Raw genomic sequence first — 27,559 nt, forward strand, 5'->3', positions numbered from 1 at the left:
ATCAAGGATCAACGGTCCTGATGGGACCTGCTACATCATGCGGCCGGGCTGGTCGTAAATATTTTGGATACGTCGTGTTACAAGCATAAGCCGCTGCATTTCTGCAGCACAGCTGCACCATGAATACATACAGTGATCATTATGTCTCTTGACAACCACGAAAGCGTCCTTGGGTTCTGAATCGTGGCGACATGTCGGCCGTCATGTCCACTTGTCGAGCATCTCACCTGCCGGAACCCTTTTCTACCCCTTACAAGTATGTATGTATGTATGTACATATACTCGGAGAGCGGAGTCCTGCTGGCTCGGTTCCCGCCGGCATCTGCAAAGCCGTTCGACCTTCAGAGTTGGAACCGAGTCCTCCTTAACTTTACACATCCACACGGCATTCATCCCGCGCCCGGCAACACCACTCTGACAAGCGGCACGAGGAGGTCAAAGCGCCGGCTGTCAAGCATATGTTGGCCAAGCTTTTGCCGGGGGTAGTTCCCGCAAGCCAAACTCGGCTTGTGTTGATCCGCAAATCTTCCACCAACAACGTCCATTTCTGTGCCTGGGGATTTTCGTGTTGTTGGTTGCACGGGCCAACTCGGACGATCCATGGCGCTCAGTACCGGAACCTGCAGTTGACAGCCCGGCCATCCGGATGCGTGGCCGTCGAACCCAATCGCAAGTTTAGACTTGCTTGTCCTGTCCTGGCTGCATATCAGATCCATGGATGCAACAGTACCCTTCGGCGAGAATTTTGTGTCAAGAAAAAAAGGGGCAGACCGAGGAGATGGGATGAATGAAACGCTCCCGCTCTTTGTCAAGCTCGGCTCGGTCTTTCTTCTGGGCCGACGACGCACGCTTGAGGTCTTCCGGGCTGCTGACAACCAAGATTTGGAACCGTGCCCCTGGAACCATCGTCTGGTCTTGGGCTGCTTGACAGAACGAATTAATGCAGCCTTATGGGCAGAGTTCTCCTGATCGCGGACTCGGCTCCGCGGGCCGTTTAGTAACGAAACCCTGCCATTAAAATAGTGTTGGTCTTAATCCCTCTCATGAACACCACATCTCGATTGATCTGAGTCGGCCGATCTGAAGAGATCGATGGATGGAACCCAGACACATGGTTGGCAGGGTTGGCACAACAGCAGAGGGGATTACATGCTGCCAGAGTGCATACCGAACTTCTTCGGACAGGTCAAAGTAAAATGTCTCATTCATCCACGGCCTGAATTACTACCTTCCAGCATTCGAAGGATCAAGACGGAGGCATGATTACCGACACAGCCGGGAGGACAGACCAACCGGGACCGAGAAAATATACCACAGTCACCTGCGTGGCCCCTTGTTGTTCCTGGGCCGCGTCAGACCCCGGATTGCTTGGCCCCGCGTTCGGAAAGCGTTGCATCCCAACCCGTGCGTGCAGCCAACAATCGGTCTGAAAAAGTTGAGGTAGAATTTGGACATCTGCAGGCCTGCAGCTGAACATGTTCAAAAGGTCATCTGCGAATAGCGGTCGGCTAGGGTAGCCATGTATGGTAGGGTCTGGACTCCGACTCGAGATGTGGCAAAGAAGCTTGTTAATCTGGAGCCCTTGCTGTGGTTTGCGTTGCTGGCTTTGACGTGGTTCCTTTCCAAACTTTATGTCGGTTCCCTGTCTATTGTCAGCATCGATTCGGAGCTAGATTCCCTAATGATTCCTGTGGTTTGCACATAACCAGACTCTTGCCTCTCTTTCTCTTCGTCATCATCATAGCCCTCGAAGTTCTCGTCCCTGCGGAGTACGGCATGTCGTCTTCACCCAGTTGATACCCCGAGTCTTGGCTCCGATTACTCCTCTCGCCCGACTCGAATGAGTCTGACCCGTCCAGCCCCGACTCGTTCAACGACGACGGCGTCAACCGCCCTCTCCTCCTCTAGCTCTTCTTGTCCGTCGCTGCTATAACCAACAAGATGAGCGACTCGCAGCCGCCCGCCGATCCCTCACAACCTCCCTCGTCAACGGAACAAGGCCCCGGACCCGCCGGACCACCGATGCCTCCCTGGGAATCCCTCCCGCATGACTCGCTCGCAACCAATATCATCGTCGCGGCGTCAGTGTGCTGGGCAATCGCGGCCGTCTTCGTGGCGCTGCGCTTCTACACGCGAGTGGCCATCATCAAGGTCGTGGGGGCGTCGGATTGGTGTATCTTGGTTGCATTGGTACGTCGGGATGATATGTTCAGCAAGGGGTAGGAGTGTGTGAGAGGATTGAATCTGACGTTATGGGTTGCGGTGGGCAGATATTCAGCGGCGTCGCATGCGGTTCAATTCTTGAACGTAAGTGGGAGCGTTATTCCAGTAGGATTGATGAGCCTGTGGTTGATGCTGACAGATATACTCCAACGCAGAGGCTATGAACGGCTCCGGTCGCCATGTCTGGGATCTGGATCCGACGAACCTTGCGAGTGCAGTGAGATGGGGAAAGGTAGGTCAAAGCCGCTGTAAAAGAAGCCGGTCCAACGCTGACAATGTGCACAGGCGGCCTGGCTAGGTGTCCTCTTCTATACGCTATCATTATGCTTTACGAAACTGTCCATCCTCATTCTCTACATTCACCTCTTCGCCTTCAAATGGGCGCATTTGGCTGGACAAATCCTGTTCGGCTTCGTCGTTGTCTCCCATGTTTACATGGCTGCGACGACGTTTACAGCGTGTATCCCCCTGAACTCCTACTGGGACTTTACCGTCCCTCAGAAGTACTGTCACTCCAACGCCATGTGGTGGTCGAATACGGCCCTTCATATGAGTGAGTTCCACCATACTAGAGTTTGGCCAGGTGTTTTTGCCGTGGTATTCTGACGCAGCAAACTAGTCACTGATTTCTTGATCTTCTTGTTGCCTTTGCCTGTGGTATGGAGGATCAACCTCCCACGGAGGCAAAAGATCATTTTATCGTTTCTGTTCGGCTTCGGCTTCTTGTGAGCACTGCCCTCCAGACAAATCCTTGCCTTTGCAGGGGACCTGACTCACATTGTCAATAGGGTCTGCTTCATCTCCATCCTCCGCGTCCCTCAACTCCTCCGCGCCCAGACAGACCCCGACTTTACCTACGTCGCCGCCGAACTTTCCTACATGACCGCCGTCGAAATCAACGGCGCCATTGTCTGCGCCTGCGTCATGACCCTCAAACCTCTTCTCGGCCATCTCTTCCCACGAAGCATCTGGGCCACCAGCAACAGCATCACAACGACCATCACCACCACGGGAAACAACACCGGGTCGGGGACAGGCTCCTCCTGGTACAGCCGTGGCAGCAAGCCCGGGCGGAACCGCCAGAGTCGCAAGCTCCGCCGTCGCGACAACTCAGGAAACGGACCGGGGGGACCGCCGACCATTGGGAGCCTGCCGACTAAGCTTAGAACCCCGGGCGGCGGCGACGACGAGGGGCCGCTATCCCTGGGCTTGGCGTTGGAATATCGGGACATGTGGATCGAGACGAGCGGTGGCGGCGCCGGTGCAGACGCGACCACCAACCACAAGAAGAACAGCAGTCGAGCGGCAGCTGCTGCGGCAGCGGCGGCGGCTGTGGGGAGAGGACCGGCGCGCAGGGTATGGGTGGACGGGAGCGGTTATGTCGAAATACATGACGGGGATGGGGATGTGTGGGGACTGGATGTCGAGCTGGCCGAACATATTGTCAGCAAGAAGAGGGAGGAGGCGGGACACCGGACGCCGAGATCGCCGTCACCGCCGCCGGTTGGGAGTCGAACGGTGAGGGTGGATACAGAGTTTGTGATTGAGGTGAAGAAGGCAGAAGGAGGGTTGCGGTGAAAGAAGAAGGCACGGGCAAAGCGTCCTATGATGCGATTTGGTCGTTAATTATACCCCAAAATGTTTGGTTCTGAATTTCTGTCCTCCGTCACCTCCGCCATTTTCTTCGCCGATAACTATTCACTGTAAAGGTCTACCGCTCTGCTCCTACTCCGTCTCCAACCTCGGCGCCCTGCCATCAGCGCCCAGAATCGTCAAGTTATCCGTCACGCCCGGGATCTGATTCTTTATCCAAAGGTGCTCGCCACAAGCGTTGACCAAAGCGCGGCCGAATCCTCCGGGAGGCACTTCCTCCTCCGACTCCTCGCGTCCCTCGCCGAACAACCACAGCGGATCGATGGTCCCGACGGGGAGGCAGATGTTAGGCCCTGTCTCGAGACGCCAGTACAAGAAGGTGCCACACTCGCCGCAGAAGGCACGCGCGCAATTCTCGGTGCAGTAATACTTCTTGAGCGTGTCGAGAGGGGTAGTCCACGTCAAACAGGCGTACGGCACCCTTTTCCAGATGAAAAAGAGCCCCGAGGTGGTCTTTCGGCATTGCGTGCATTGGCAGGTCGCGCTCTGCAGGAGGACGTCAGCCAGGTCAACGGAATGTCTGGATATTATAGGAGCGGTCACGCACATTGGCCTTGAAGTCGTGACCCTCGGGGAACACGACGCGCCAGGCGATTTTCCCGCACAGGCAGCCGCCCGTGATGTGGTGTGGGAGCGGGCCGAGGTCGTAGTCAGCCATGATGATGGGCGTTGGGATGTGCGTATGAAGAAGCTCTCCGGCGCTGGGTTGGTGTGGACGATGAAGTGCGTTTTTATATCGATTTCATCCTTGTGGTGAACCCATGGGGGAGTCCTACAAGAGTCATAGACCTCACACCTGCCTCTTTCGTGAAATATCTTCCATGGATAACATGTCAGCACAGCCCACATTGGACAACAATGACGGTGCGGGGTGGCTGCGCCCTGCTGATGATCAGAGCGCCCAAGGCGATGGACACCCATCAGAATGTCTTTAAACATATTCAGCCCTACGCCCTAGGCTGGTCATGAATACGGCATGCTTTTACTCCGGTATGAAGTCGTCCAAGCGGTGATGCATGCTGACGGTAGCATGCTCATTCAAGCGAGAGCACGCAGAGTCCAGAGATAACATGGGTGCCAACTATAGGGGCCAGAGCGCATGTCCGTCTCCACAGGTATATATCATGATGGATACGGAGTACTACCATGCCATTGCCCATCGCTAGGTAGTCCACCTTGATATTTACCACACATACCAGGGGCCAAACAGACCAGATAGCTAACCCTAACCCTCGTAATCGTTGACCCCATGATCAGAGTCCAGGGTTGAAGATGGACCCACACACTCTTCCAACCCTGAAGCTGCCCAGACCTGGGGTCATTCAACACAACCCGAACTCATCACCAACGGACCACAACCCGTCGTCAACATCTCTCTTCAATCATGCCCGAACCTGCCCGGTCATTGTCCATCACACAGGCTCATTAATCCAAGGGAATTCCTAATCGCCAAGAGTGCCTATTCCCTTGGTCATGAGCCAGTTGCCTCAGGCAGTGACACCGACCAACGTCCTCCAGGCAGCAGCGGCACGAGAAGACCGACGCTGGGAGCGTGGCTTGCACTGACTGGTCTCTGTCTTGGGTCCGATAAAACGAACGACGGAGCACACAGTGTTTTGCCTCATTTTTGTCTCACAGAACACTTCGGGCAGTTGCAGTTCTGACGGAGATTGGTGCGACCTGACGACGTGGTGTTCATTCTGTTGACACAACGCCCAACATGTAGGTCATCCATCTGCGTATGCCATTCGGAACCATCCTTTGGGAATCACAGGCTGACTCTTTTCAGACAGAACATGTCTTGCCATATCCAGGCCATCTACAACTCTCATTTCTAACCTCACTCGGGATCTTGCCATAGACAAGACCCCGTACTCTGTCTCTTCGTCTGACATTACGTATTGTCCCCGGGACGCCGTTCCGCATCCGCGTGGCGGAGGCTCTCATTGCTGTAACGTCTCGACACCCGCGTCACTTTCACCATGTCTCGCCACGCCTCCTGGAGGCTCCTGCCGGCCTCCGCGCCCGGCATCCCTACGCTGCTCGTCTCGGCCACTTTTGCTGACGACTCGTACACTGTGCACCTGTCCGACCTCGCGAACCTCTGGGTGGAAACCATGGACAGGCGACCTATCATCAAGCGAGGCATGCTTGAGGACACTAGCATTGACCCCAGCGATGGCCCCGACCAAATCCGCAAGATGATGGAGCTCATTCGCGCTGCTTTCGACAGCAGTGACCCTGACCACGACACCACATCGCTGGCCTTATCACGCGGAAATGAGGCCGACTCTCTGGCTATCACTGTTACGTGTGTTCTCCCAGAGCCCCTGAAACCATTCAGGTGGCCGATGCAGTTCAAGAAATGCCCTCCGTCCTCCCTCGCGTCCGAGCTTGTCCTACCCATGATCCAGGCCCAAGAGGCTCGCATGAGAGAGGTTGAGCAACTTGTGTCACTCATCAAGGACAAAGACAACGTGATCGCAAAATTGGTGGAAAAGCTAGAGTCTACTGGAATCGGGCTGGAGCATGTCTTTCATGCGTTGGCTGGCAAGCGCAAGGTCAGCAGGGCAGCCGCTGAGGGAAGGGTCAGAGGGATTGCACCGTTTTCCGAGGCCGACTTCAGAAGAAAGGTCGAGATGGGCTCAATTCCGCAGCCAGCCGATGTAACGACCCTGCTTGGCTCTGTTTTTGGTGATTCTGGCTTGCGGTACAAGTCTGAACTTGATCTGGAGGCATCATCCGCCCTCAATGACTGGTGGACAAAGCTGGTCAAGGGGGCTACCGTGCGCCTTACTGAGAGGTTAGAACGGTCTGCAACTCAGAAGAAGAAGACACCCACTCCATCACAGCCAGAAACTGCCAAGGAGGATGACTTCCAAGTACAATCGACGCCACCTCGGGCAGATAAGGCGCAGCAAAAGCGAGCTAGTCCACCACCGCCAGCGGACGATGAGGAGACGGCTTCGGATGATGACTTCCAAGCTCAAGCAACCCCTCCAAAGGCTCGGCAGGCCCGTAAGCGCCCTAGTCCACCACCACATCCAGTCGATGACGATGAGACGGCGTCCGAGGATGATTTCCAGGTCCAGAAAACCCCTCCCAGGGCTCAGCATACCCGGAAACGACCCAGTCCACCCCCTCCAGCAAACCAAGAAGAGACAGCATCCGAGGATGACTTCCAGGTCCAGAAAACCCCTCCTAGAGCTCAGCATACCCAGAAACGACCCAGTCCACACCGTCCAGTAGACCAGGAAGAGACAGCATCGGAGAACGATGACGCAACCGCCTCTTCCGAAAAGCCTCGGCCCGCTCCCCCGAAACTTGGTGCGATAGGCAGGAAAGGAGCGTCCCCACCACCACCTCCGTCGCACAAGTCAGGGACCTCGCGGACCGTCGCCCAGGACTCAGGCTCTGAGACAGCCTCGGACGCGGATGAGGATGACTTGGAGACACGGCCTCCTCCACCAAAGCCCGCGGCCACGCGAGGCGGTCTGGGCCGTATCGGCGGAAGGCCCAAGGAAGCACCGCCGGCTCCAGCCTCCGACCGGTCTCCGTCGCCATCTGCTGCTTCTCCAGCGAAGCCAACCGCAGCCAGTCCGCTTCCGAGGAGGCACAAGCTGGGCGTGATCGGCAAGACTGGTGCGAGTACGAGCGCGGCGGCTAGCGACGCTTCGAGTACGCGCGACGATGGAAGGAGTCGGAGCAGGACTCCTGCGACAGAGCCGCCGGCCAAGCCGCCAGCCCGCGAAACGTCGCAGGAGCGGGCGGAGCGGAGGAGGGCGGAATTACAGCGGGAGCTTGACAGGCGGGCTGCGGCGGGTCCGGCGAAGAAGAAGCGCAAATTTTGACGGAGTGGATCATGGAGGCGTGTCGGTTCACGTTGAGGTGTCTCACGTGGTGGTTTGATGGAAGGACGTGGATGGGTCACAGCGTGTAATTATGCCGTCCTTCTGTGCAAAGTACTGTACATGTCGGGTGGTACATGAGACACGAACCTCGCCTTCACTTATTTTGTTCCTTGGGCGTTCGAAATCTTCCATTGTGCTTCTTTCTGTCGCCCTCAGATCAGCAACCAGAGGTTCGGTCATAGACTTGGCATCGATCGTGTCTCCAGTACGCAGCGGAAGTTCCTCCGCTCAAGGACACGTGAGAGATGCGCCATTCACAAGACTTTGTTCTGAAGCATGTTCCGGTGAACCCCAATGACCCCCACGTGTGTCAAGTGCCCATCGGCTTCACAACGGTTACAGGAGGCAAGTCGAGTGACAATGTCCCGGAAATCCGACAGTTACCTCCCCTGTAGAAAGGTATTCTGCTTACTTATATATCCCGCTCGCTTATTAAATACGTGAAACAATGTCAATAATGGCAATCAAACAAACTGATATACCTTCACCCAACACTATCCCTCACCGTCATCACCACAACACAATACCATAAGCAACCCGCGGATTACCGCACCTCCTGCTCCAAATTAATCATTAAAATCATCACCGCTGTCCACCGCCAAATGAGACGCCACCAACAACCAATCCGCCCCGGCCGTCTGCCTCCACGTGCTGCTCCCGGTCGCCGCCACCTCCTCCACCCCTCGGTCCCCGCCCGTCTTCCCAGTCCGCCGGCGGAATAGCCCAATCTTGTACACCAACGCCACAGCCATCAAATCAACCTCCACCACCAGCGGCTCGCCCAGGAACCGATACCCGTACAACCCCTTGGCCAGCCCCGCCTTGCTCCGCCCCTCGTGCTGGCTATGGTACTCCAGCACATCGGCAAGCTTCGGCTTCGTGTTGGGCCCAAGCGGCATGGCGGATCCGTCAGGAGCGAGGAGGGGGTTGATCATGACGCAGTCGTGCGCGATGTAGTCTGTGATGGGCTTGCCGTTGTCGGCTTTGACGCTGTCGGGATCGCAAAGGGCGCGCCAGAGCTGGGTCTCCATCTCGAGGGCGGAGGCGTGGTTGCGCTGGGAGATGGTGTTTGGGCGCGGGGGTTTGTTGGCGGTTTTCGTGAGGGATGTGGAGGATGAGACGAAGGGTTTGGAGTTGGGGGGGGCGGCCATTGTGGAGGAAGGGGGGTCGTTGGTGAGGCCGAGGACGGTGGGCATGCTCTGTCTGTTTTTTCTTCTGTTTCTGCTTGCGGGTGTTTTCTTTCTATTACACGGCCACTCAGATCTCAGCCCTCTGTTGCGTTGGCGATAGTTTCAGAGCCAGAGGCGGTTTGACTGGTCTGGATGTTCGGGGCTAACGCGAGGAACAGTAAATTGGTGGATCGTGTTCGTAAGTAGGTAACCCGGCTGCGGTGTTTGCCACCAATAATTCAATAAATGAGAGATCTCCGTGAGTCTACAAGATTATTGCCAACTGTGGAAGCAATGCAGGAACCATGCGACGCCGTGGACTTAAAATATCATTTCTCTCACGCTCTATTTTCTTCGGCCTCTCTTAGCTCTCCCTATGACGACTATGACGACATCAGACCACCCTTCCCACCATCACAGCCGATCGTCTCTTCATTGCAGCTGCTTGACCAAGTCAACCTGTGACTACATCGATCTGTATTCGTGCGCAGCATACTTTCCAACCAACACCTGGCACATGGTCACCGAGGACGCACTGACCGTACAGGTGTGCTACGCAATAAAGTCATGACGTCATGCCCCATCCAAAGTCCGGCACTCAAAACTTGGCAACAGTTGGAGCCAACCACTGCCGCTCTTAACCCTCCATCACAATCTTGCTCTGGAAACGCGATAGCCATAGACACCACATGCCATGTCAGCACCCCAGTAAAGCCTAATAGATATAACGGATTCAATGAACGAATTAAATTGTTCTTCATAATAAGTGTAAAAGAAGAGAGGTAGTGCCTAGGGGCTGGTGGTTTGATTCTTTAAAAGATTCCACCACGCGGTCCACAGCGCCTCTTATATCGGCGGCGCTGGACTGGACCAGCAAACACCTAGTCATGTATAGCATTCTGGGAAACCGGAAAGCGGCCGACCCCACTGCGGGAATGTCCTGCGAGTTCCGGAACGGTGTCGGCCACCTGACCCGCCTTGAAACCTTGGCCGTAGGCATTTGCGGGTCGAGGGACCAATAGGTCGGGCACTCTGTAGGTATCTCGATCTTTCACCCTGGGGCCCTGCCGCTGTGCCACAATCAAGGTTACGCCGCCTGTTCGAGCACCCAAGCCCGGGCTCATCGCTCAGCAAGAAACGGCAACAGGAACAGCTGATTCAAGAAACTAAGTTGAATTGTGATAATGAAGAGGCAGGGCATTCGAATATCTCGGGACTCCGCTGACGAAAGGTTAGCCTGGCAGGCAGGTCAAGTCATGGATGTAGCCCGAACAAGTCCGGAACTTGCGTCCGGCCAGGTGGGGGAATGTTGGTGGTGGGAGTATTAGCAGAGAGGAAGAGCCAACACCCGCGAGACGATGAGTACCTCTTATCCCACGTTCTTCACCGGCATCAACCCCTTCATTCTCCTATCAAGGTGAACAACCTTGCCTCGTCGTCTGACAAGTCATTTCATGGCTGCCTCCGCAACTCACGCACAGTATATTTGGTCTGGCTTGGTTGAGAGAACGCTCAAACTCGCTCTCCTTGGGCTTCTCTAACAGATACAAAGCAGAATAGGTGCCTAGTGTCAACAGGCTCAGCCAAACGGAGATAGTCACTAGGTCGGTCTCCCGACTGATGAGCGGAGATCTCCACGACCGAACCGGCCCGAAGACTCGGGCCGAGCCTAGCGGGACACTGCATCGAGTTTGTCAAAGTCTCGATGTTCCGGCGATGGCTGACAAGTCAATCTCGCCGGTTAGTTCAGACATCTGTGGTGACGAAAACAGTATGCTGCCTGCAGGGAGGGACACGTCAGCTAGAACACCTGGTTTTGGATAAGGACTTGCGAATGGAAGCATCCAGAGTGGGTTGAAGTGCAATTTCGAGGCAGCGAGGACAAGACCAAGACGAACTAGTTCCTCTGTGGCCTGCATGCCTGCATTGATTAGGCTTGCCGGCCGTGAAACCTGCATCTTCAATGCATAATGTATGTGGTGCTGCAGTGTTGCGTTGCCCCGCGCACTAACGGGGCCAGAGGTGTTGGTGAAGTTGAGAAATGATCAAAGTTTCTCCTCCGGCTTGGGGCTGTGAGGTTCACTTCATGCCCAAGGTTCCCTGCACCATGCAGTCCCGAAAGGCGAGACACGCCAAAGAGAACGAGTTGAAATGTCTCTGTCCTAAAGCCTCATCAACTCGTGGGGATTTCGTATGGCGAAGCAACGTTTCCGGTTGTCTTGGTCTTAATTATCGAATCCAACACGGCACCAGCACATCTTAGTGCTACAAAATGTCGATCGTGGATCAATCTCCGATCAGAAGCACCTCTTGTTAGTCAATCGTCTTTGGTTATTGCCGGGACGAATTACGGATTGAGTTCTGTTGAACTTCCTAGTAACCAGATAGCGACCCAACCAGATGCAAAACTGTCAGGAAAACAAAAGACCCAAAACTGAAGAGGAAACAAGCGAGACAAAAGCGACAGAGAAGAGAAAATACCTATTAATAAACCAAGACATTATTCAATGGGATCCACCTTGGTCATGTTTGGCTCAGTACCTGACCTCCCAAATACCCGCTCCTTGGGACTGAATTACACAAGAAGAATCTCCGAGAAAAGTGCCTTTAAGGTCTTCTTGTCTTTCCCTTTGAGCAGCTCTCCCTCCATAGCCCCATGGACATAACATTCTCCACATAATTGGTACCTGCGTGGCTCGCCCCCCTCACCTTCTGATGGAATTTCGCTGTTGATCGGCCGAAGGACATAGGGAACCTTTGTCCCTTCCAAAAACCATACCTCGTCTCCCGGTTTGCACGTCTCCCAACAGATTCCTGCGAGCCCATATGACGTCAAGAATGGGGTGCGATACATCATTGGTCTTCGAACTGCGTCGCGGAACGAGTTTGCTGGTTGTTGAAAAATGATTGGAATGTCCGGCTCTTCCTGCCACCGGCGCTGCGCAGCTTCTGCATGTGCTCGAAGCTCAGACGGGCGTGGAAAGATTAAACGTCGCGCCATTCCTCGCCCTCCTGTGCCCTCAGCGTTTCAATATGCCCTTCCAGAGTATTGCGGATACTCTCCGCTTCATCATCCATCTCAGCCATCTTGAGAACAGTCTCATTGTACAACCAAGAGAACCCGTAAAGCATCCATCTTCAGAAATCGGCACGCAACGTGTCAAGGTTTGTTATGACGTTCGTGCCCGCTGTGAGTATGCTGAGTAGAGCCCTTGTCGAGGTCGGGAAGGTCAAAGAGGAGATACAGACTGTTCAGGGGCGCGGAATATGCTGAGTGAGATGAAACGCGGGGAAACCGAAGACCTGATTATATTACCCGGTAGTAGGGGGCTGTGTCCTTACCGTAGGAGACGTTTACATTGGGGACTGGATTTATGTAAGCGAGGTTTCCGATGTTAGAGCAACAATTAATACTGTCACATCATAATACATCAGAATACTGGTATGTTCATCTGATGCTGGCATGGATAAGTGATGCGCCTGATATCAGTCTCCCGACCAGACATGATGTGCAGCACAGACCCAGAGGTCCCTGTGGTATGCAGTATTGCTGTCATTATCCTGGATGTAGTCAACCTTTCCTCTCGAGTTCCAATTGACAGGTATAGATGACGTGCTCGATCATTGCAAGCGTTCCTTGCGTAGGTACAGCGTACTTCCCTAGGTACTTAGGTACCTACCTATGTATCCCAGCTGTTTGAAAGGGGAAAAGTCAGGTATTTAAGTCTGTGTATATGTGCTCGAAAATGGGCACCATTCTTATCTTTATGGTCACCATGGCGAGGCTCAAGATTGGCACATTGAGCTTACGTGGTCATGAAAAGTGGTGTCCAGGCAATGTGCCTCCTCCCTCTCGATGCATCCCGTCTTGATTGGAACCCTCCAGAACAGCAACTCCCCGCATGCGCATGTCATTCCAGCACTCGTCCAAAACTCACCAACTCGTTGGGCACCGTGAGCGTTCGTTTGGGCATCGTGAGCGCCTGACTTGAACCCGACGTGCCCGCACCTGGAGAAGCCATCAGGGCCTGGATGGGAAATATTTTCGAATCGCTGGTCGGGCGGATCCAAATCTAATAGAGAAAGTCCTCCAGTCTCTTTCTCAAATGTCGCCGTCTCTGGAGGTTGCTCTGACAAGGTAAGCTCTTTGCTGCCGCAAGCTACGCCGCGCGTTCAACTGACGAGAGACACACTGTGCTTGTTAGTCACAGCGGCATCACAGTCACCCTTTGCGTCTTCAGAGAAGAGTGCACTGAGGAGATTGTTGTATCTCACTACTGCCCCCAGCGCCCGTATGTCGAGCTCAAGTTGCCCGAAGATGTCGCGTCCGTCGAGAGCATCGTCTTCACTACTGTCTCACACGATCAAGGTCAGTTTGTTCCACATTGGACCAGGTGGGACGAGATGTGCGAGATTAGAGGATCATACGAGATGACTAGCTCGCATTCTCTTGTCTGTAGGCCGAATGCTTACCGAGCTAGGCTTCTGCGACGATGCGAGCACCATCGGGGGATACAAATCCTCCTACACATGGTTTGAGGCTAGCGTGTCCAGGCCCTCAGCCCGCGACAACATCCTGCCAAACACGATCCAGACCAACAAGGTGGCTCACGGGGCTTTCTTGGAGCATACAAATCGCTGGCATATCTCGGACCCCGATCCCAGTATCCACGACTTCATGAGCAAGATCCAAGGAGGCGACGCGATCCAGATTATCCCGCGCGCTCGATACCGCGGATGGCGTAATTATATCCGCTCCGCCCGGATCGAGGCACATTGCAGGCTGGCTCGCCCTCCAACGCATCTCCCCATACAAACCGCTGTAGCACAGGGCCCAGTGGATGGAGAAGCCACGGGCCATATCCCACTCTATCAGCCACTAGACAACAAACGCAAAGAGATCAGACTCCTCTATCTCGAGCCCGGAACGCCCGAGGACCCCCTCTGCTGTCGCATGATAACGGCTGCGTTGACGTCTCCTGACATACCCCAGTTTGAAGCGTTGTCGTACTGCTGGGGAAATCCCGCAAACAGAACGACGCTGAGTGTTTCCATTCAGGGCCTGGATAGGCAAAATGCTGCAACGACGGCAGTGCATACTCTCAGCATTACCGCTAGCCTTGCGGAAGCCCTTCGTCATCTCAGACCCCAGGACGGGGAGGGGGCCAGGATCCTCTGGGCCGATGCCGTGTGCATCAATCAAGACGATGTCGCCGAAAGGAGTAGTCAGGTCGGTATAATGGGCGAAGTGTACGCGAAAGCATCTGCTGTGGTGGTCTGGCTAGGACCCAGTGATGCTGTCACCCTGGAGGCGGTGAAGTTCCTGAAGACAATCTTCCAGGGATACATTCGCGCGACCCCAACAACCATAGGACATCTCCCGTTCTCAAAGACGCACGCCGAAGAATGGAACAACTCGGTGTTCCCAAAGGTAATTTGGGTGTTGTCATATTTTTTTAACTGCCCTTGGTTCCGTCGCGTGTGGGTGGTCCAAGAACTTTGGCTGTCCCAGAAGGCTGTCATTTGTTGCGGAGACCAGACCCTTACCTGGGAGTCTGTGATGTTGGCCAACTACTGGATGCACGATGTGAGGGGCGGGGGATTTCCAGACTGCCCTCAAGAGCCACTTCCCTCCCTCTGGTCGAACATTGCAGAAAAGCAAGAGATTGCTTCCGCCGGTCCCTCTTCATTCCCAGGCTGCGATATGGCACCAAGCTCGCGAATGAAGATCTTAGACCTGGTGCTCGAGGGTCTTGTCTTTCGAGCCACTGATCCGCGAGACAAAATCTTTGCGTTGCTGGGACTTGGAGAAGAAACGTATCGGAAAAGCGAAATGAGTGATCTTCTCCTGCCTGACTACAGCAAATCAATAAGTCAGGTGTACTCCGATTTCACTCGGTGGTGGATCAACACGTACAAATCGCTAGCCATTCTCTCTGCCGTTCAAGCCACTTCAGGGCGGACATGGCTGGGTCTGCATTACGACCAGGTCAGAACCGATTCTGGCACGACTGTTTCTTTTGATCATCCGTCATGGGCCCTCGCGCCTTCGGGCCACATGCGGTGGGCCACTCGCACTCTCGGTTTATCTTTGCGCTTTCGAGCTACGGACAATACCATCGCTGTCCTCAAGCGCAACGACCCGTCAAAGCACGCCGAGCTCGTTCTCGAAGGAGAACTTCTCGGAACGATCAAGAAGATCGGGGCGTACCCTTACTATCACGTCGCGGAGCCAGATCACGAAAGTGACCAGGGAAATCACGAACTCCATCAGACTTTCCTTTACCTTTTCGACCCCGCAGGCGCTGTCGGGGTATGGAACAACGCAGCTGCCCTGTCGCGAGGAGCACAAGAAGACACCCAGTCGCAGGATTACCAGCAAATGCTACTGGACCACTACATCGCTCACTGGAATTCCCTCCCAGAAAAGGATGGGACCTGTCGCGGCTTTCCGTGTCTTCCAGAGTGTTTCTTCCAGGCAGCTAGGAGTGTCAAGGGCCGTGGTAAGTTGATTGGTTTGTGTCCGGCCGGCGCACGGAAGGGTGACGTTGTTGTGCTGCTTCATGGGGGCTCGGTGCCTTATATCTTGCGGTCGACGACAGGTCCCAATCGCGGCATGGCACGGCTAATGGGAAGAACAACCAAATCGACCACATACAAATTTGTGGGCGAGTGTTATGTGAAGGGAGAGATGTCGGGAGAATCATTTGCTGCGCGACGGAATAAAGGTCTGCCCACTGAGTGGTTCACGCTTGTCTAAGGTAGCGGATGCTGTTGATCACTTTCTAGGCTGAGTGGGTGGGACTGGATGGTTGGATGTCTGGTAAAATTGCCTAGGTTTCTGGAATCTCTTGCAGGAGTCAAATTCGAGCTCATTTCTCGCGCCCGGCAGTGTGCGTCAAACTCTCTAGCGTGGTTGTCCGCCATAGCAAACCATTTTCCAGTCGGTGCGCTGGTCACACGGTCTCTCACGGACATTGAGCGCACACCGTCTAAATATCTAGGCACAAAATGTCGCTGGAGAATTAAACACCAAACCTGATTCAAAAGTCATCTAGCGCACCAAAACGTTTTCCAACCAGTTAGTCGTTAGAGCGCCAAGAGTTCAAGATCCTGATACCCGTAATACTCATTGATGTGTCACGGGGTTGGCGGCCAAACATCCGGAAGATGCCGTTAGGCAATTTGGCATGATTAAGGGTTCTGCCAGAGAGTCAACTCAACACGACACCTCACCAAGTCTTCCTGCAAGCCACTTCCAAACATCAGGCCACCTCGACGTCAGAGTAATGCACGGGTCCAAGACCCGAGACAGACGCTGCATTTGAGCATGCTGTACACCCCAGCCCAGCGTGGCCGGCCCGAGATCTTCGAGCGGGGCATGAACATGATGCCGGCAATGGGAAGCAAGCTCGGAGGGATGTGGAAGTCAGGTTGCAGAATCGACAGGGGGGTGTACCCGGCGTGGCTGCAGATGCGGCTGCACAAATGGAGCTCGCTGCATCAGGGGAGGAGGGAGGGGGGCGTGGGGGAGCTACATACATAGGTAGGGAGGCTTTTTCCAACTGACCTGCATGTTGTGCTGTGGTTGTGTATTTGACAGGTGGTGTTGACGAGCCAAGGAAGGATTGAAGGAAAACTGCATAGGTAGGGACGTAAGAAGGGATGAGAAGTGATGGAAATGCTGATGACATAGCTTTGGTCGCCGAGTCCTGTGAGAACTCCTAAAACAAGCTTAGTTTGCGATTGGCTGTCTTTGAATATGTCGTTGCTGTGTGCTGCTGGTTGAGAACAAGAATCAAGGGTGCTATAGAAGTTAGCATGGAAGTAAAATCACCAGGTTTTGGGATTATCCGTTGACTGGCCCATGGCGGTGGCTCCTTTCTGTAACGTAGTCTTCTGATAATAGTCTGCAGACTCAAACCACGGCTATCCAAGGATTCAAGGTTATAGATCGCGGGTTTTCCAACCCATTAGTTATACCATTTCTTCAGACCACTCGAGATCATCGATCTTCCAAATCACTCGGCGTCCAATAAGATGAGCGCCAAAACAGAGCACGGGCGGAAGTGTCCCTATTCGTCAACGCGATGCATATGAATTATTGCGGCTCCGGCGTCTGTTGTTTTCCTGCAGCGTCCTTGCAGCACTGGCACTATGCGTCAACCTTTAGACTCATAACTCGAGTAGGTGGCTGAAGAACCTTAAGCAGGAGCCCGAGACACTGAGGTCCTATCCTCACGCGGGCACCTGGGCCACCCGCGGGTTGTTCGAATGCACCGCAGCGGGTTCTTTCGCATCGCTGACAGTGTACGAAGCAACGCACCCACCTCCCCGGTTTCAACCCCGCGCACGAATTCTACCTCTGGACCCTCAAGTTCCAATGACGTAGCCCCGGCAAGGCTTGCTCAGTCTTCATAGCACACAAACCTCGTATGCGCCACCAACAACCCAACATATCTGTTGCCGGGCAGATTCTATCGACTGATTGATCCTATGAGAGCAAGGCTTGACGGAATTTGCCGAGCAGTCATGGCAGTTACTCTCAGATATACACAATAGAGGCTTGCGCTTGCGAAGCCTGAGGCGTTCGACGACCTCGCTGGAAAACTTAGGGCAGGTAGCTCGGCAACTCCCGTCATGCTGGGGCGTTGCGACGCGGTGAGTCAATAGCTAGAAAACAGATAATCCAACCTCGATACAGTGAGAACATGGGCGTATTGACGGAGTTCCAGGCAGTTGATCAGTGTCTCTCTCGTCCACCACGTGGGAGCAGCGCAGGGCGTTCCCCCTGCGACTGCATCTCGTGGGATGAGACGCAGGTACGGCAGACCTCGTGGCATCAGATTTAGGAAACGATCGTCGCCCGAAGTAGGGCAGCAGCTCGTGGCAAAAAAAAGCAAACACGACGGTTGAAGAATGTGGCGCGCCGTCGTCAAGCCTTGGAACAATACTAAGACTTGCCTGTTTTGTCGATGATTCCGGTATTGGGTGCGAACGGCGAGAAAGGTGACCTCATGTCTAAGTACCTTACTTCGGTGATGACCCTCAGATAGGTGCCAGTGGGAGGCGTGGAATTGGCAAGATGTGACGCGCCGCGTCAAAGATCCGAAAGCCGATCTTTGTCGTTGACTGGACGGTTGTGGAAATCTTGCCAAGGCTGTCAAGGCTCCTGGATTTGTCTTCTCTTTTCCTATCCCGCCTCCTCAACAACCTTATTTCCATTCTTATCGTCCGGACAACACATGGAAATTCCTGCGCAGAGAGCCCAAACCGAAACCAACGAGGGCGCTGGCTGCATCGTGTGCGAGCACTGTGCTTGATCGGTTGTCAGCCAGGGTGGTGCCTGCGTTCCCTGCTGTGGAGACCGGTACCAGCCTGTCGGTAACCAATCATTTTCAAGAGCGCCCCATCTGGGCCACTAGGCTGTTCCCTTTGTGGTTGTGACGGCGAAGGCATTGGTTTGGCCAACGCCCCAGGCATGACGTTTATGTATGATGCCTTGTGCGCCGAGACATGATGTGGTTTTACTGGAGAGTGGGGATGGTAACTATGGAAATTGAGAGCGTTGTGTCTTGAACACCAATGGATACCGGAACGAGTGGGGCACTTCTCGGGCCAGGAGTCGGGACCAGCATGTGGATCGGAGCCGAGATCATGTTCGGGCGTTTCGGCATTGTGGAGACCGGGGTTATGGTCCCACCCAAGTCTCGGGTTCGATACCCGGACAACCACACGGGAACTTCGGTGACATATATGACTATTACTAGACTGCATCCTTTGATTGATATATTCCAGTTGGCTGTTGAGGACTATGATCAAATCAAACATGCTCGATTCATCTGCTCTGTTGCGCCTCAATAGCGTGTCACACGTCACAGAGCATGCCGTCTCATTTGCAACATTCGCCCCCGTTAGCTGAAACATTCCACTTACACAAGATGTCATGCGCAAGTTGGGTTGTGCCATCCGACGTGTACCTTCACATCCGCACAGATTGAATACAGAGTGGTGTGAAATGGAAATCACCGCGTCTACGTCTCCTTGGCCCCAGCTACGGAAATACCAGGATCGACGGATGCCACGTTTTCGCCTTCCTCCTGGAGCACACATGATGCATGGCCGCCCGTGCATGGGGAGCTTGCAAGCCTTTCAGACAGACGACGAATCTTTGGCTACCGAAACATGGCCAGCACGTGGCTGGCCTTATCTTTTTTTTCAACGCTGCGGCCTTCACAGTGTGCTGTATAGTTCCTCCAGGAGAATGACCCATCCGGCCGTCACAATCTCACGCACTTCTTCGACATCCCGGTCGGCCGGCTGATTGTTTGGAATCTTGTTTCTCTTCCAGGACTCAAGTGTGCAAGGCTGTTGTTTGTGGCTGGCGGATCGTGTACCATCCCTATCATCCCTATGCAACTCTCAGGGTGTGGCATGCACAAGGCGCTTCGGCGGTCGCAATGAAAGACAGTTTTCGGTGTTGGCCAGGAGGCTGCTCGATACGTAACTCATATTGTTACTGAAGACATATCAGATAGCGGTTGACTAGTCAACAGCCACCCGACGGGGCATTGGAGTTGCACTTCGTCTCTCTTGTCACCAACGGCCCATCGAAACACCAAAGCACAGGTTTGGATCATGAGTAATTCAGTTCTCCGTTTCCTTCAATCAGGCTTTGCTCTTACGCTTCTTGAGGATATCAAATTATCCTACCATGGAGGCATCGGCCATTCATGGCGGATACCTAGCTGGCGTCTTGATTTGAAGCGTACACGTTCCCTTCACCCACAAACGTTGAACATAATCGAAGAACGGTGCTTCAAAAACACCAACCACCGCGCCCTTCATTCCTAGGCAGTGCAAAGGACTACATAAACGCCCTTACCTGTGCCGAGTCCAGCCTGAGCACAAGTGACAAGTGACAGCGCCAGCTTCGGTCTGCATGGAAGCAGGGTAGCCGCTGGTTTCTTGTGGCCTCCTGGCCCCCTCTCGCCTCTCCTAATCACCAGGTACCAGAACCGGACCCCGCGCCGGCGCCCTTCTACTCGCTCATCACGTCCTGCCATTGTCGAAATACAGACAGGATCTAGACCTATCAATCACTTGCCATGCGATAGCCACATGGTTGCCTCCGCCGCCAACCTCTACCGGAAGTGGACTAGCCCAACCCCGACCCCGCGTTTACATCACAGTGCAGCTCCGTCTTGCTCCATCCATACAAAGGCTTCCTCCTTCGGGCCTCCTTGCTCCATGCTGTCAAAAGTTTCAGGGCACTTAGCTCACCAACTTGTGGCGTCCGGCCGACCAAACGTTGGCGGCGACTCTGAAAGGGTGGCGCGTCTTCGGGCCTTTAACTTCCGCAACAACAGATTGACAACCATCCCTTGACTGGACGGCTCAATAGTTGGGTTCTGAGTGTGCCGGAAATTCTCGAAGGCACCGCGATACTACCCTACCTAGTAGCATCACGGTCCCCAAGTCTCTTCCGGTTCCGGTGGACATTACATGGAACTGAAACGTCCCATGATAACGAAGGCCACGGCTGCCCCTTTTGGACCAACGTGGGCAACTCTGCGCACACATTGTTGACGATGGGTTGTGAAAGATATCAGCTTTAACAATTGGGAACTTGCGTCTATTTTGCTTCTAGAACGTGGATCTGTGTTGCGCACGACTGGACGCACAGCCAAGCCAATCGATCTACGAATCGATCAATCGATCGAGGCTGGTCTGTTGTCAAGGCGGTACCAAACACTGTTCGTCTTTGGAAAAGTTCGGGTATGCATGCAACACACCATCCCTGGTTCAACTGAATGGGCGAGATGCATATCTCGGGTAACCAATACGGAGTTCGATAGAGAGCAATACCTCCAACTTTGGATGGGAGAGGCCGAAATGGGAATTTGAAGTCCCAATACAAACGTCCAAGCACTGCCACACGTTGCCATACCGAAATGTGGAACGTCGGGGCCAGATAATCTTGATGTTTTTGACGTATCCGGCGGCGAGCGATAATTACGAACATGGCTGCCCTGTACCAAATCCCTCCAGATAAAACAAGACGGCTGTAGTCATACATGAAGATCATCCGCAAAGACAAAGAACAATGGCGTACGTAGTTACATTCGACTCCAAAAGTCCAAGCAGAAGCCGACCCCCTTGCGCCTATTCATTCCCTCGACCCCTGCCCCTCCACACCGCACCGCATCCTCAACATCAGGCCCTCCTCCCCCTCCATGAACAGCTGCTGCTCCAACCCCCTTCAGCGGCTACTACCCCACCTCACTCCGGGACTTTTCCCACCGCCACCGCTAGCGTTGCTGTGATGACTCCCGCTTCTTTCCATCCCTTTGCTGTTGCTGCTGTTGCTGCATCTGCTGCATCCCGTCCATTCCGGGAAAGCCGTTCATCACATGCATCGGATCCATCCCGTCCCCTGTTACACCTGCTGTTGCCGACGCCACCACGCCCCACGCTGGAAGCCCATCGTCCACCACTGCGTCTGAGTACATGGTCGTCGTCGGCGGGGCTGGAACGGGGACGGCGTCCGCAATGGTGGTGGCGGTGGTGGTGGCGGGAATCTCTATTGAGTAACAGGTGAGGGGTTGTGATGGGTAGGGTTGTGTTGACGAGGCTAGGGTATGCTGGTCTGTTTGATGCGCGCGAGCGTCGTAGAGGAAGTGCTGGTGATGATGATGACGATGATGATGCGCAATGTCGCCTTGCGTGGTGCCGCTGGAGGATGATGGTTCGGTTGGTGACAGGTCTCGAGGCGGGGTCGTGGTGGTGGCTTGTGATGGCGACATCCCGCTCCCGCTGCTGTTGGAGAAGCCATAGACCATCGGGACGGGACCTGCCGGCTCCAAGAGAACGCCATGGCTGCTGAGCTGCGAGGCGGTCGCCATATCCATATCCATCATGGCTGCTGGCTGTTGGGGATGACAATAAAATATTGGCTCGCCGCCGTAGGAGGCGGACACGTACTGCTGTGGTGGGATGCTTGTAAGCGGACTGCCTGCTTGCGGCATATGCGGCCCGAATGGATAGTAGCCCCCAAGGGAGCTTCCGGGTTGGGCATGGAGGATCCCTCCTCCGCCGCTACTGCCCCGAATGCCGTGGCGTGGCCTCTTTGTGATGGGAGAAGCACTCTTCCTGCCGAGCACCTTAAGTTGCTCGGGAGTGTAGCTGCTCCTGTACACACGACTCTCGGATCCAGGGTGTACGCGATGGGCTCCCGCACCCCCCGTAGCAGCGGCGGCGGCCGCCGCCGCTGCAGCACGTCGTGATTGGTTCTCTTTTCGGTATCTCGTTGTGCTCTCGACGCCGTTGATCGCCCAGGGCATCAAGTACCACTCGGTCGACTTCTTGCCATCCCCCAAATTGTTGCCGTCAACATCGGCGGAATCGCTGAGACGGCGCTCTCGCTTTTGGAATGCCTTTCAAAGACGCCAATGTCAGTCGAGACGGGGAGGAACCGAGACCGTCAATGACATACCAAGTTCATGCTGAGATTATGCCGGATGCTATTCTGCCAGCCTTTGCTATCGCTTTTGCCCTTGTCGGTGTTTTCCCGGAACCATTGGTAAATTTCCTGCAGCGTCATGGCTCGCCGTGGCGTGCTCAAAAACGCCCGATGGATGAGCTTTGCATATGGCTCCTCGGTCTTTGCCTCAGACGCTGCTGGCGCTGCAGAGGCAGGGTTACTTTCTTGGACCCTGTTCTCTGCATCCGTTTCATGTTGTTGCGGCTGCTGCTCTTGCTGCGGAGGCAGACTCGAATTCTCAACTGGCGAGCCGGGCTTGCCGACGTCCATGGGCAGCGAAAGCGTTGTGCTGCAGGGAGACAACGGCTGGCCGCTCTCCGGCGTAAGGGGGTACGTTGGCTGGGATGGGACCGAGGTCCGGTATCCCGATGGCAGGGCGTGGCTCCGAAGTTGCCGAAACTCGTCGTCGGACGGAGTGCAGCTTGACTCAGGGACAAAAGAAGGGCTCTCGCTGGAGAAGGAAGATGTCGCTGTGAGGTTGGTGTCCTGTTGACCCTCCGAGAGATATCCCAGAAGTTGCGGGTCCAGATCTTGAAAGGGATCCGGGGCTTGTTCCGTAACAGCAGCGTCCCAGGGCGCTGGTACGAGCTGGGAAGGCGGATTCCAGCTGCGCGGAGATGCTGGGTCAGAGCCGGACGGAGCGTGGAGGCTGGTAGATGGTGGCGCGGTATGGAGAGTGTAGTTGCTGAAACTGCCGCTGCCACAAACGCTCAAGGGCGCGCCGAGGGATGGCGTCCAAGTGTCGCCCTGTGCTTGGTCATTCTCAACATCATGGCGGTCTTGATGCTGAGGCCCATGCATGCTGCCGGGGAGTTGTTGTTGTGAGCCGGAAGAGGGACTCCTGCGATGAGCAGGTTGACGCCGAGGAGAAGATCCGAGCAAGGGCTCCATCGCGAGGAACTCTTCCTGTGAGCGGCCACCGCCGTGGCAATGTAATGGATGAGAGGTGCAGAATACGATGGTCAAAGAGGGAGAGCAGTCGCAAAGGACTGCAAGAGGTCGAGGGGTAAAAGGGATCCTTCTGCGCTGCCAGAGGACAAAGGCCACCGGAATCAGAGGTGCCGTCGAGGCGGCGATGAGAAGAGGAGGGCGGATAAGTTTGATAGTCCGGCTTTACACTGACAAGCTGGGTTTGACTGGGGAGAAGTAGTGAGTGTGAGGGCAAGCCTGACGCTGGCTGATCAAGGAACAGGCCTGAGGAACATGGCTCGTCCGGGAGTTGATGTGAGCTGTTCTACCCAATCCGGGGAGGTGATCGGTAGCAGGGGTTGTGCAGATGGGAAATGCAGATAGAGGTGGCCTTGAATGCTCAGCTCTAGGTACGTACCCCCTCCGGGACCTGGTGGCCCGGGGAGGGGGGGTGTAACGGTCCTTGGGGAGCCTTGCCGGGGAGGTCCTGGTACCGGTACATTCTAGAGGGGCAAAGCAAAGAGCAAGTGGATGGGGACTGAGCTTGGGTACAGAGAGGAGGAGAGTGCGGGGAAACAAGTTATGTGATTGTTTGGTCAGGCTGCCCTCAACATTACAGGTCAAGACGCTGGAGCAGGTAACTCCCCGAGGTATTCCAGCGCCCTCAAGATGTGATGGGCACATAGGTATTTCACGACTCCTCGGACTGCACTCGCGAGGTATGGGCGACGGACCACACACGAAATCCTCCGTCTGAGGATGGATGGTAGGGGACACGGTATGTCGCGCCTTGTACTGCGTACGTGTCCCTGTATTTTCTCTTCCCGTGTGGCCTTGGGTGGCCGGGTGTCGTCTGGACGAAACAGAGACTGTACTGTGTCTGCAAACGGCGACGGAGAACTTGTGGCTGCCATAGCTGGTTCTCTTGAACGACACGCCTGGGATATGGCTTGTTGAGAGAGGATCAAGCTGGTCAACCAGTCCGCGTGGCCGCGTTGCCGAGCTCAAGCAGGATGCACAGTAGGAATTCGGTTGGCCAAGTAGTGTCCGGTGAACTGTGAACACGGCAGCTTGGCTCGTGGGATGAGGTTCAAACTGGACCGCATGCCATCTTGTCGCAAGGACTGTACGGACTAGTCAGTGCTCAGGGAGCTCAGGTCCTCCTCCGTAGGCGTGTTGGTCCTTGACCGGCATGACCCCAGTTAGAGCTCCCTAGCAAGCAACAATCCGCGTGCAGCAGGGTGAGGATTGCACACGCAGGAGGGCATGTGATTGTTTGGACAATCTCATTGTCGAGCTGCGGCTTGTCGACTCCGGCTATCTCCTCCGCCCTTCTTCCTGCGATTTCATCCATCAGAACGCCATTGTCCGCCCAGCTTGCCTCATTCCTCCGTAACGGTACGGGGGGGGACAGCATGCCCGGCACTCCAGGGGGGAAACCCTTCGGCAAGATGCATATGGCCAGCCATCTCTGCCTTGACAAGGCCCAATCAAGCAATGGTTCACAAGAGGGAGAGGCGGAACAAGACCCCGTTCGCCTTGTTCGACACCGAATGGCCCGCGACACAAAGCGGCACCGGACGAGCCACAAACCACACAGCCACCGTGGCAACGAGGTCAAGGTGAATCCCAAACGGTAGAATCCATGTGTCATCCATTCCAGAAGCTTGCCGAAGCATGCAGCTTTGCGACCGGGGTGCGGATAGCTGCTTGCTCCAGGAAAAGACATCATCAGCAGGGGCTGAAGACGCATGGGGCAAAGCCAACCTCCAGGCGCCTCGCGCAACGTATTGGGGCACGGCTCAGCATGCCTTGCTTCGACTGCCGGAGCGGTGTCGGTCATAATGGAAGATGCCATGGACCTGCGGCTGCATGGGCAGGGCGGATGGACAACGCCCAGACTGCGCGCGACGGAGAGGCCGGACGAGGAAGTAGTAGTGCAGAAGACTGGTCTGGGGCCGAACATGGCTGGACGGGCATGGAGGCGACCCGATCGGGTTTCACGTTGCCGGTTCGGGACAAAGGACGCCTAGAAGCGACCGAGAAGGCGCCTCGAAGCGGAGATAATAGGGAAGAAGGGATGATGTGGCCAGAGAAAAATGACACACAGAAACGAGCAAAGCTTGACATTTTGCGCGCGACAGCTTTCGTTCAACTCGCTGACACGGTCGGTCGGCAGTAACACATGCGTTGCCGCATCGGTAGTCAGTATACAATGCATGAAGCCGGGGAGCGAGGTCCGCGGCCGCCTCCGTGGGGCAGGGACCCTTTCCACCAACAAATCTTCCAACCATCCAACTCTGCCACCGGATTTGTGGGCGCGGGTGTAACCACAGGTATCACTTTCGATAAAAGATCTGAACTTGTTGTTAGCTTGAGGAGTCCTGATGAGCGTGTGAGGGGTGTTCTCATACCTTCTTGAACTGGAAATGAAGTTGGAGAATGCCCTGCGACTGTCAGTATGCTACGGGGTCACCTGATCAAAAACCATCCCAGGAGATCAACATACCTTGTCGAATGTGCTCTTGAATCCGCGCTCTCGTTTCGCGCTGTAATCCCACTCGCGATCGACGATTCGGAAAGCAATATCTTCGTAAGGGGGACCGGCGATGAAGCGGATAATGCACGTGTCCTCCTTGCCGGCTGGGGCAGTCGACTCCCCCTTGCGGCGGCCGTTTTCCCGGATGATCTTGTAGGTCGGGGCCTTTGTCTTGTCGATAAGGTCCGGATAAAAGATGTTGAAGCGGTAGCCCTGGACCACCTTCGGGGGTGGGTTGTCATGGTCGTAGTGGGTTTGGTTGTATTTGTTCCACTCGTAACCCATGAGGACGCGGTTGAAGTAGCGAGGCTTGCGTGGGCGGTACTTGTCCGCCCAGAGCGGCCGCTGGATTCCTGGAACCGCGACTTCGCCTGTGAAGATCTCTTCGCCCTCCCCGACACCGCGGGCCACTTCCCGGTCGTACAAGGCCTTGGTTGCCTGCGAAAAGTCCTCGTTCCCCGCGGGTGCAAAGCGCGCAGTTCCGGGGGGCGGAGCACTGGATGTCGCCGCATCGCTGATCGACGGTGCAGCCGGGCGCGCTGCAGGCTTGGCAGGGACGAGGGCCCCAGCCGACGACTCAAAACCGATGTCGCCATCCCCGTCGCTAGCTTCAAGAGCTTTCGCCTTCTCCGGGTCCCGCGCGCGCAGCAACTCAACTCGGGCTTCCTTGATGGCGGCGCAGACCTTCTTGAGGCGAGCCTTGGCCTTGTAAATGAGCAAACTCTTGAGCAGGTCGCCCCAGTAATCCGTGTCGATAGGCTCGTCAGACTCCAACTTGAGGCGAATCTGCTTCTCCAGTTGCTCGAGCTGTTCCAGCGACTTGGGGCCCAAGATGCGGTCGATATCCGAGGCCACGGAGCTCACCGCCCGCCCCTCGGGCCCTTGAGGTTTGAGCTTTTGCCGACGGTCCGCGCACAATGTGAGCAGGGCGGTCCAATAGTCCTTGTTCCGCTCGTTGGTTTCAAGGGTGTGATAGGAGCGGATATCCTCCTCTAGCTCCTTCAACTGGGCGTCATCGAGTCCTTGGATGACGGACTCGGGACTGGGAAGAGGGATCTCCACATCGGCATCATCGTCGTCGAAAGCATCGCGATCTGGGTCGATGAAGCGTAGGCCGAAGGCCAGATAGTCGATGGGCTTGGCGCGGTTTTCTCTCACGCGGATGTCGGCTTTCTTCTTGGCTTGCCGGAGCACGAACTTGTCCTCGTCGGCGACGAACTGCTCCGACTGCTCGTCCTGTGTGAGATACCGGTTGGCGGAAGTTGCGGCGGCGGCGCGGTTCGATGGAGGCTGTCGCGAGGGCTTCGAGATACGGTTTGAGGAGTCGTAGCGAGGCGCAGTGATGTCGCGGTCACGATCGCGGTCGCGGTTGCGGTCACGGTCTCGATCTCGATCCCTCCGCGAGGCATTCCAGCGCTCGATCATGGCCTGGCGCTCGGGGTTCATCGTGGGAAGCGGTGAGGAGGAGATGGGTACGAATTTCAGGCGGATGTCGAGAGCTCTTGGTGCTCCGTGTCAGAGGATGACGTAGAGTCTGAGAGAAAAATGATGGAAGTGGATTGCCGGAGCACCTGTGGCTAAAATGGATCGTTTCTGTCGTTGGAGGCTGATG

At 55.2% G+C, this 27,559-nt stretch overlaps 8 protein-coding genes across 8 annotated transcripts; 4 read left to right on the top strand and 4 right to left on the bottom strand.

The window, feature by feature from the left end:
* Positions 1 to 1,941: 1,941 nt before the first annotated feature.
* VTJ04DRAFT_1892 (uncharacterized protein) lies at positions 1,942 to 3,801 on the top strand (the record flags this gene model as incomplete). The annotated part of the gene is made up of 6 exons (XM_069359629.1): positions 1,942 to 2,190; positions 2,271 to 2,307; positions 2,379 to 2,455; positions 2,509 to 2,776; positions 2,843 to 2,948; positions 3,012 to 3,801. 6 exons carry the CDS (start codon positions 1,942 to 1,944, stop codon positions 3,799 to 3,801), a joined length of 1,527 nt encoding a protein of 508 aa, XP_069224500.1.
* Positions 3,802 to 3,948: 147 nt separating this feature from the next.
* VTJ04DRAFT_1893 (uncharacterized protein) lies at positions 3,949 to 4,534 on the bottom strand (the record flags this gene model as incomplete). Its single annotated transcript, XM_069359630.1, has 2 exons — positions 3,949 to 4,362; positions 4,424 to 4,534. 2 exons carry the CDS (start codon positions 4,532 to 4,534, stop codon positions 3,949 to 3,951), a joined length of 525 nt encoding a protein of 174 aa, XP_069224501.1.
* Positions 4,535 to 5,858: 1,324 nt separating this feature from the next.
* Positions 5,859 to 7,727, top strand: VTJ04DRAFT_1894 (uncharacterized protein; the record flags this gene model as incomplete). Its single annotated transcript, XM_069359631.1, has 1 exon — positions 5,859 to 7,727. One exon carries the CDS (start codon positions 5,859 to 5,861, stop codon positions 7,725 to 7,727), a length of 1,869 nt encoding a protein of 622 aa, XP_069224502.1.
* Positions 7,728 to 8,353: 626 nt separating this feature from the next.
* On the bottom strand, positions 8,354 to 8,938 carry VTJ04DRAFT_1895 (uncharacterized protein; the record flags this gene model as incomplete). The annotated part of the gene is made up of 1 exon (XM_069359632.1): positions 8,354 to 8,938. One exon carries the CDS (start codon positions 8,936 to 8,938, stop codon positions 8,354 to 8,356), a length of 585 nt encoding a protein of 194 aa, XP_069224503.1.
* A 4,124-nt stretch (positions 8,939 to 13,062) lies between these two features.
* VTJ04DRAFT_1896 (uncharacterized protein) lies at positions 13,063 to 15,716 on the top strand (the record flags this gene model as incomplete). The annotated part of the gene is made up of 5 exons (XM_069359633.1): positions 13,063 to 13,094; positions 13,162 to 13,325; positions 13,417 to 14,387; positions 14,946 to 15,459; positions 15,559 to 15,716. The coding sequence occupies 5 exons, from the start codon at positions 13,063 to 13,065 to the stop codon at positions 15,714 to 15,716; spliced, it is 1,839 nt and encodes a 612-aa protein (XP_069224504.1).
* A 5,551-nt stretch (positions 15,717 to 21,267) lies between these two features.
* VTJ04DRAFT_1897 (uncharacterized protein) lies at positions 21,268 to 23,390 on the bottom strand (the record flags this gene model as incomplete). Its single annotated transcript, XM_069359634.1, has 2 exons — positions 21,268 to 22,392; positions 22,452 to 23,390. 2 exons carry the CDS (start codon positions 23,388 to 23,390, stop codon positions 21,268 to 21,270), a joined length of 2,064 nt encoding a protein of 687 aa, XP_069224505.1.
* Positions 23,391 to 24,961: 1,571 nt separating this feature from the next.
* VTJ04DRAFT_1898 (uncharacterized protein) lies at positions 24,962 to 25,738 on the top strand (the record flags this gene model as incomplete). Its single annotated transcript, XM_069359635.1, has 2 exons — positions 24,962 to 25,030; positions 25,553 to 25,738. The coding sequence occupies 2 exons, from the start codon at positions 24,962 to 24,964 to the stop codon at positions 25,736 to 25,738; spliced, it is 255 nt and encodes an 84-aa protein (XP_069224506.1).
* A 9-nt stretch (positions 25,739 to 25,747) lies between these two features.
* VTJ04DRAFT_1899 (uncharacterized protein) lies at positions 25,748 to 27,393 on the bottom strand (the record flags this gene model as incomplete). Its single annotated transcript, XM_069359636.1, has 3 exons — positions 25,748 to 25,765; positions 25,823 to 25,855; positions 25,918 to 27,393. The coding sequence occupies 3 exons, from the start codon at positions 27,391 to 27,393 to the stop codon at positions 25,748 to 25,750; spliced, it is 1,527 nt and encodes a 508-aa protein (XP_069224507.1).
* Positions 27,394 to 27,559: the final 166 nt, after the last annotated feature.

Source organism: Mycothermus thermophilus, assembly GCF_041956435.1.
Source record: "Mycothermus thermophilus strain CBS 625.91 unplaced genomic scaffold VTJ04scaffold_1, whole genome shotgun sequence".
Classification (NCBI taxonomy): domain Eukaryota; kingdom Fungi; phylum Ascomycota; class Sordariomycetes; order Sordariales; family Chaetomiaceae; genus Mycothermus; species Mycothermus thermophilus.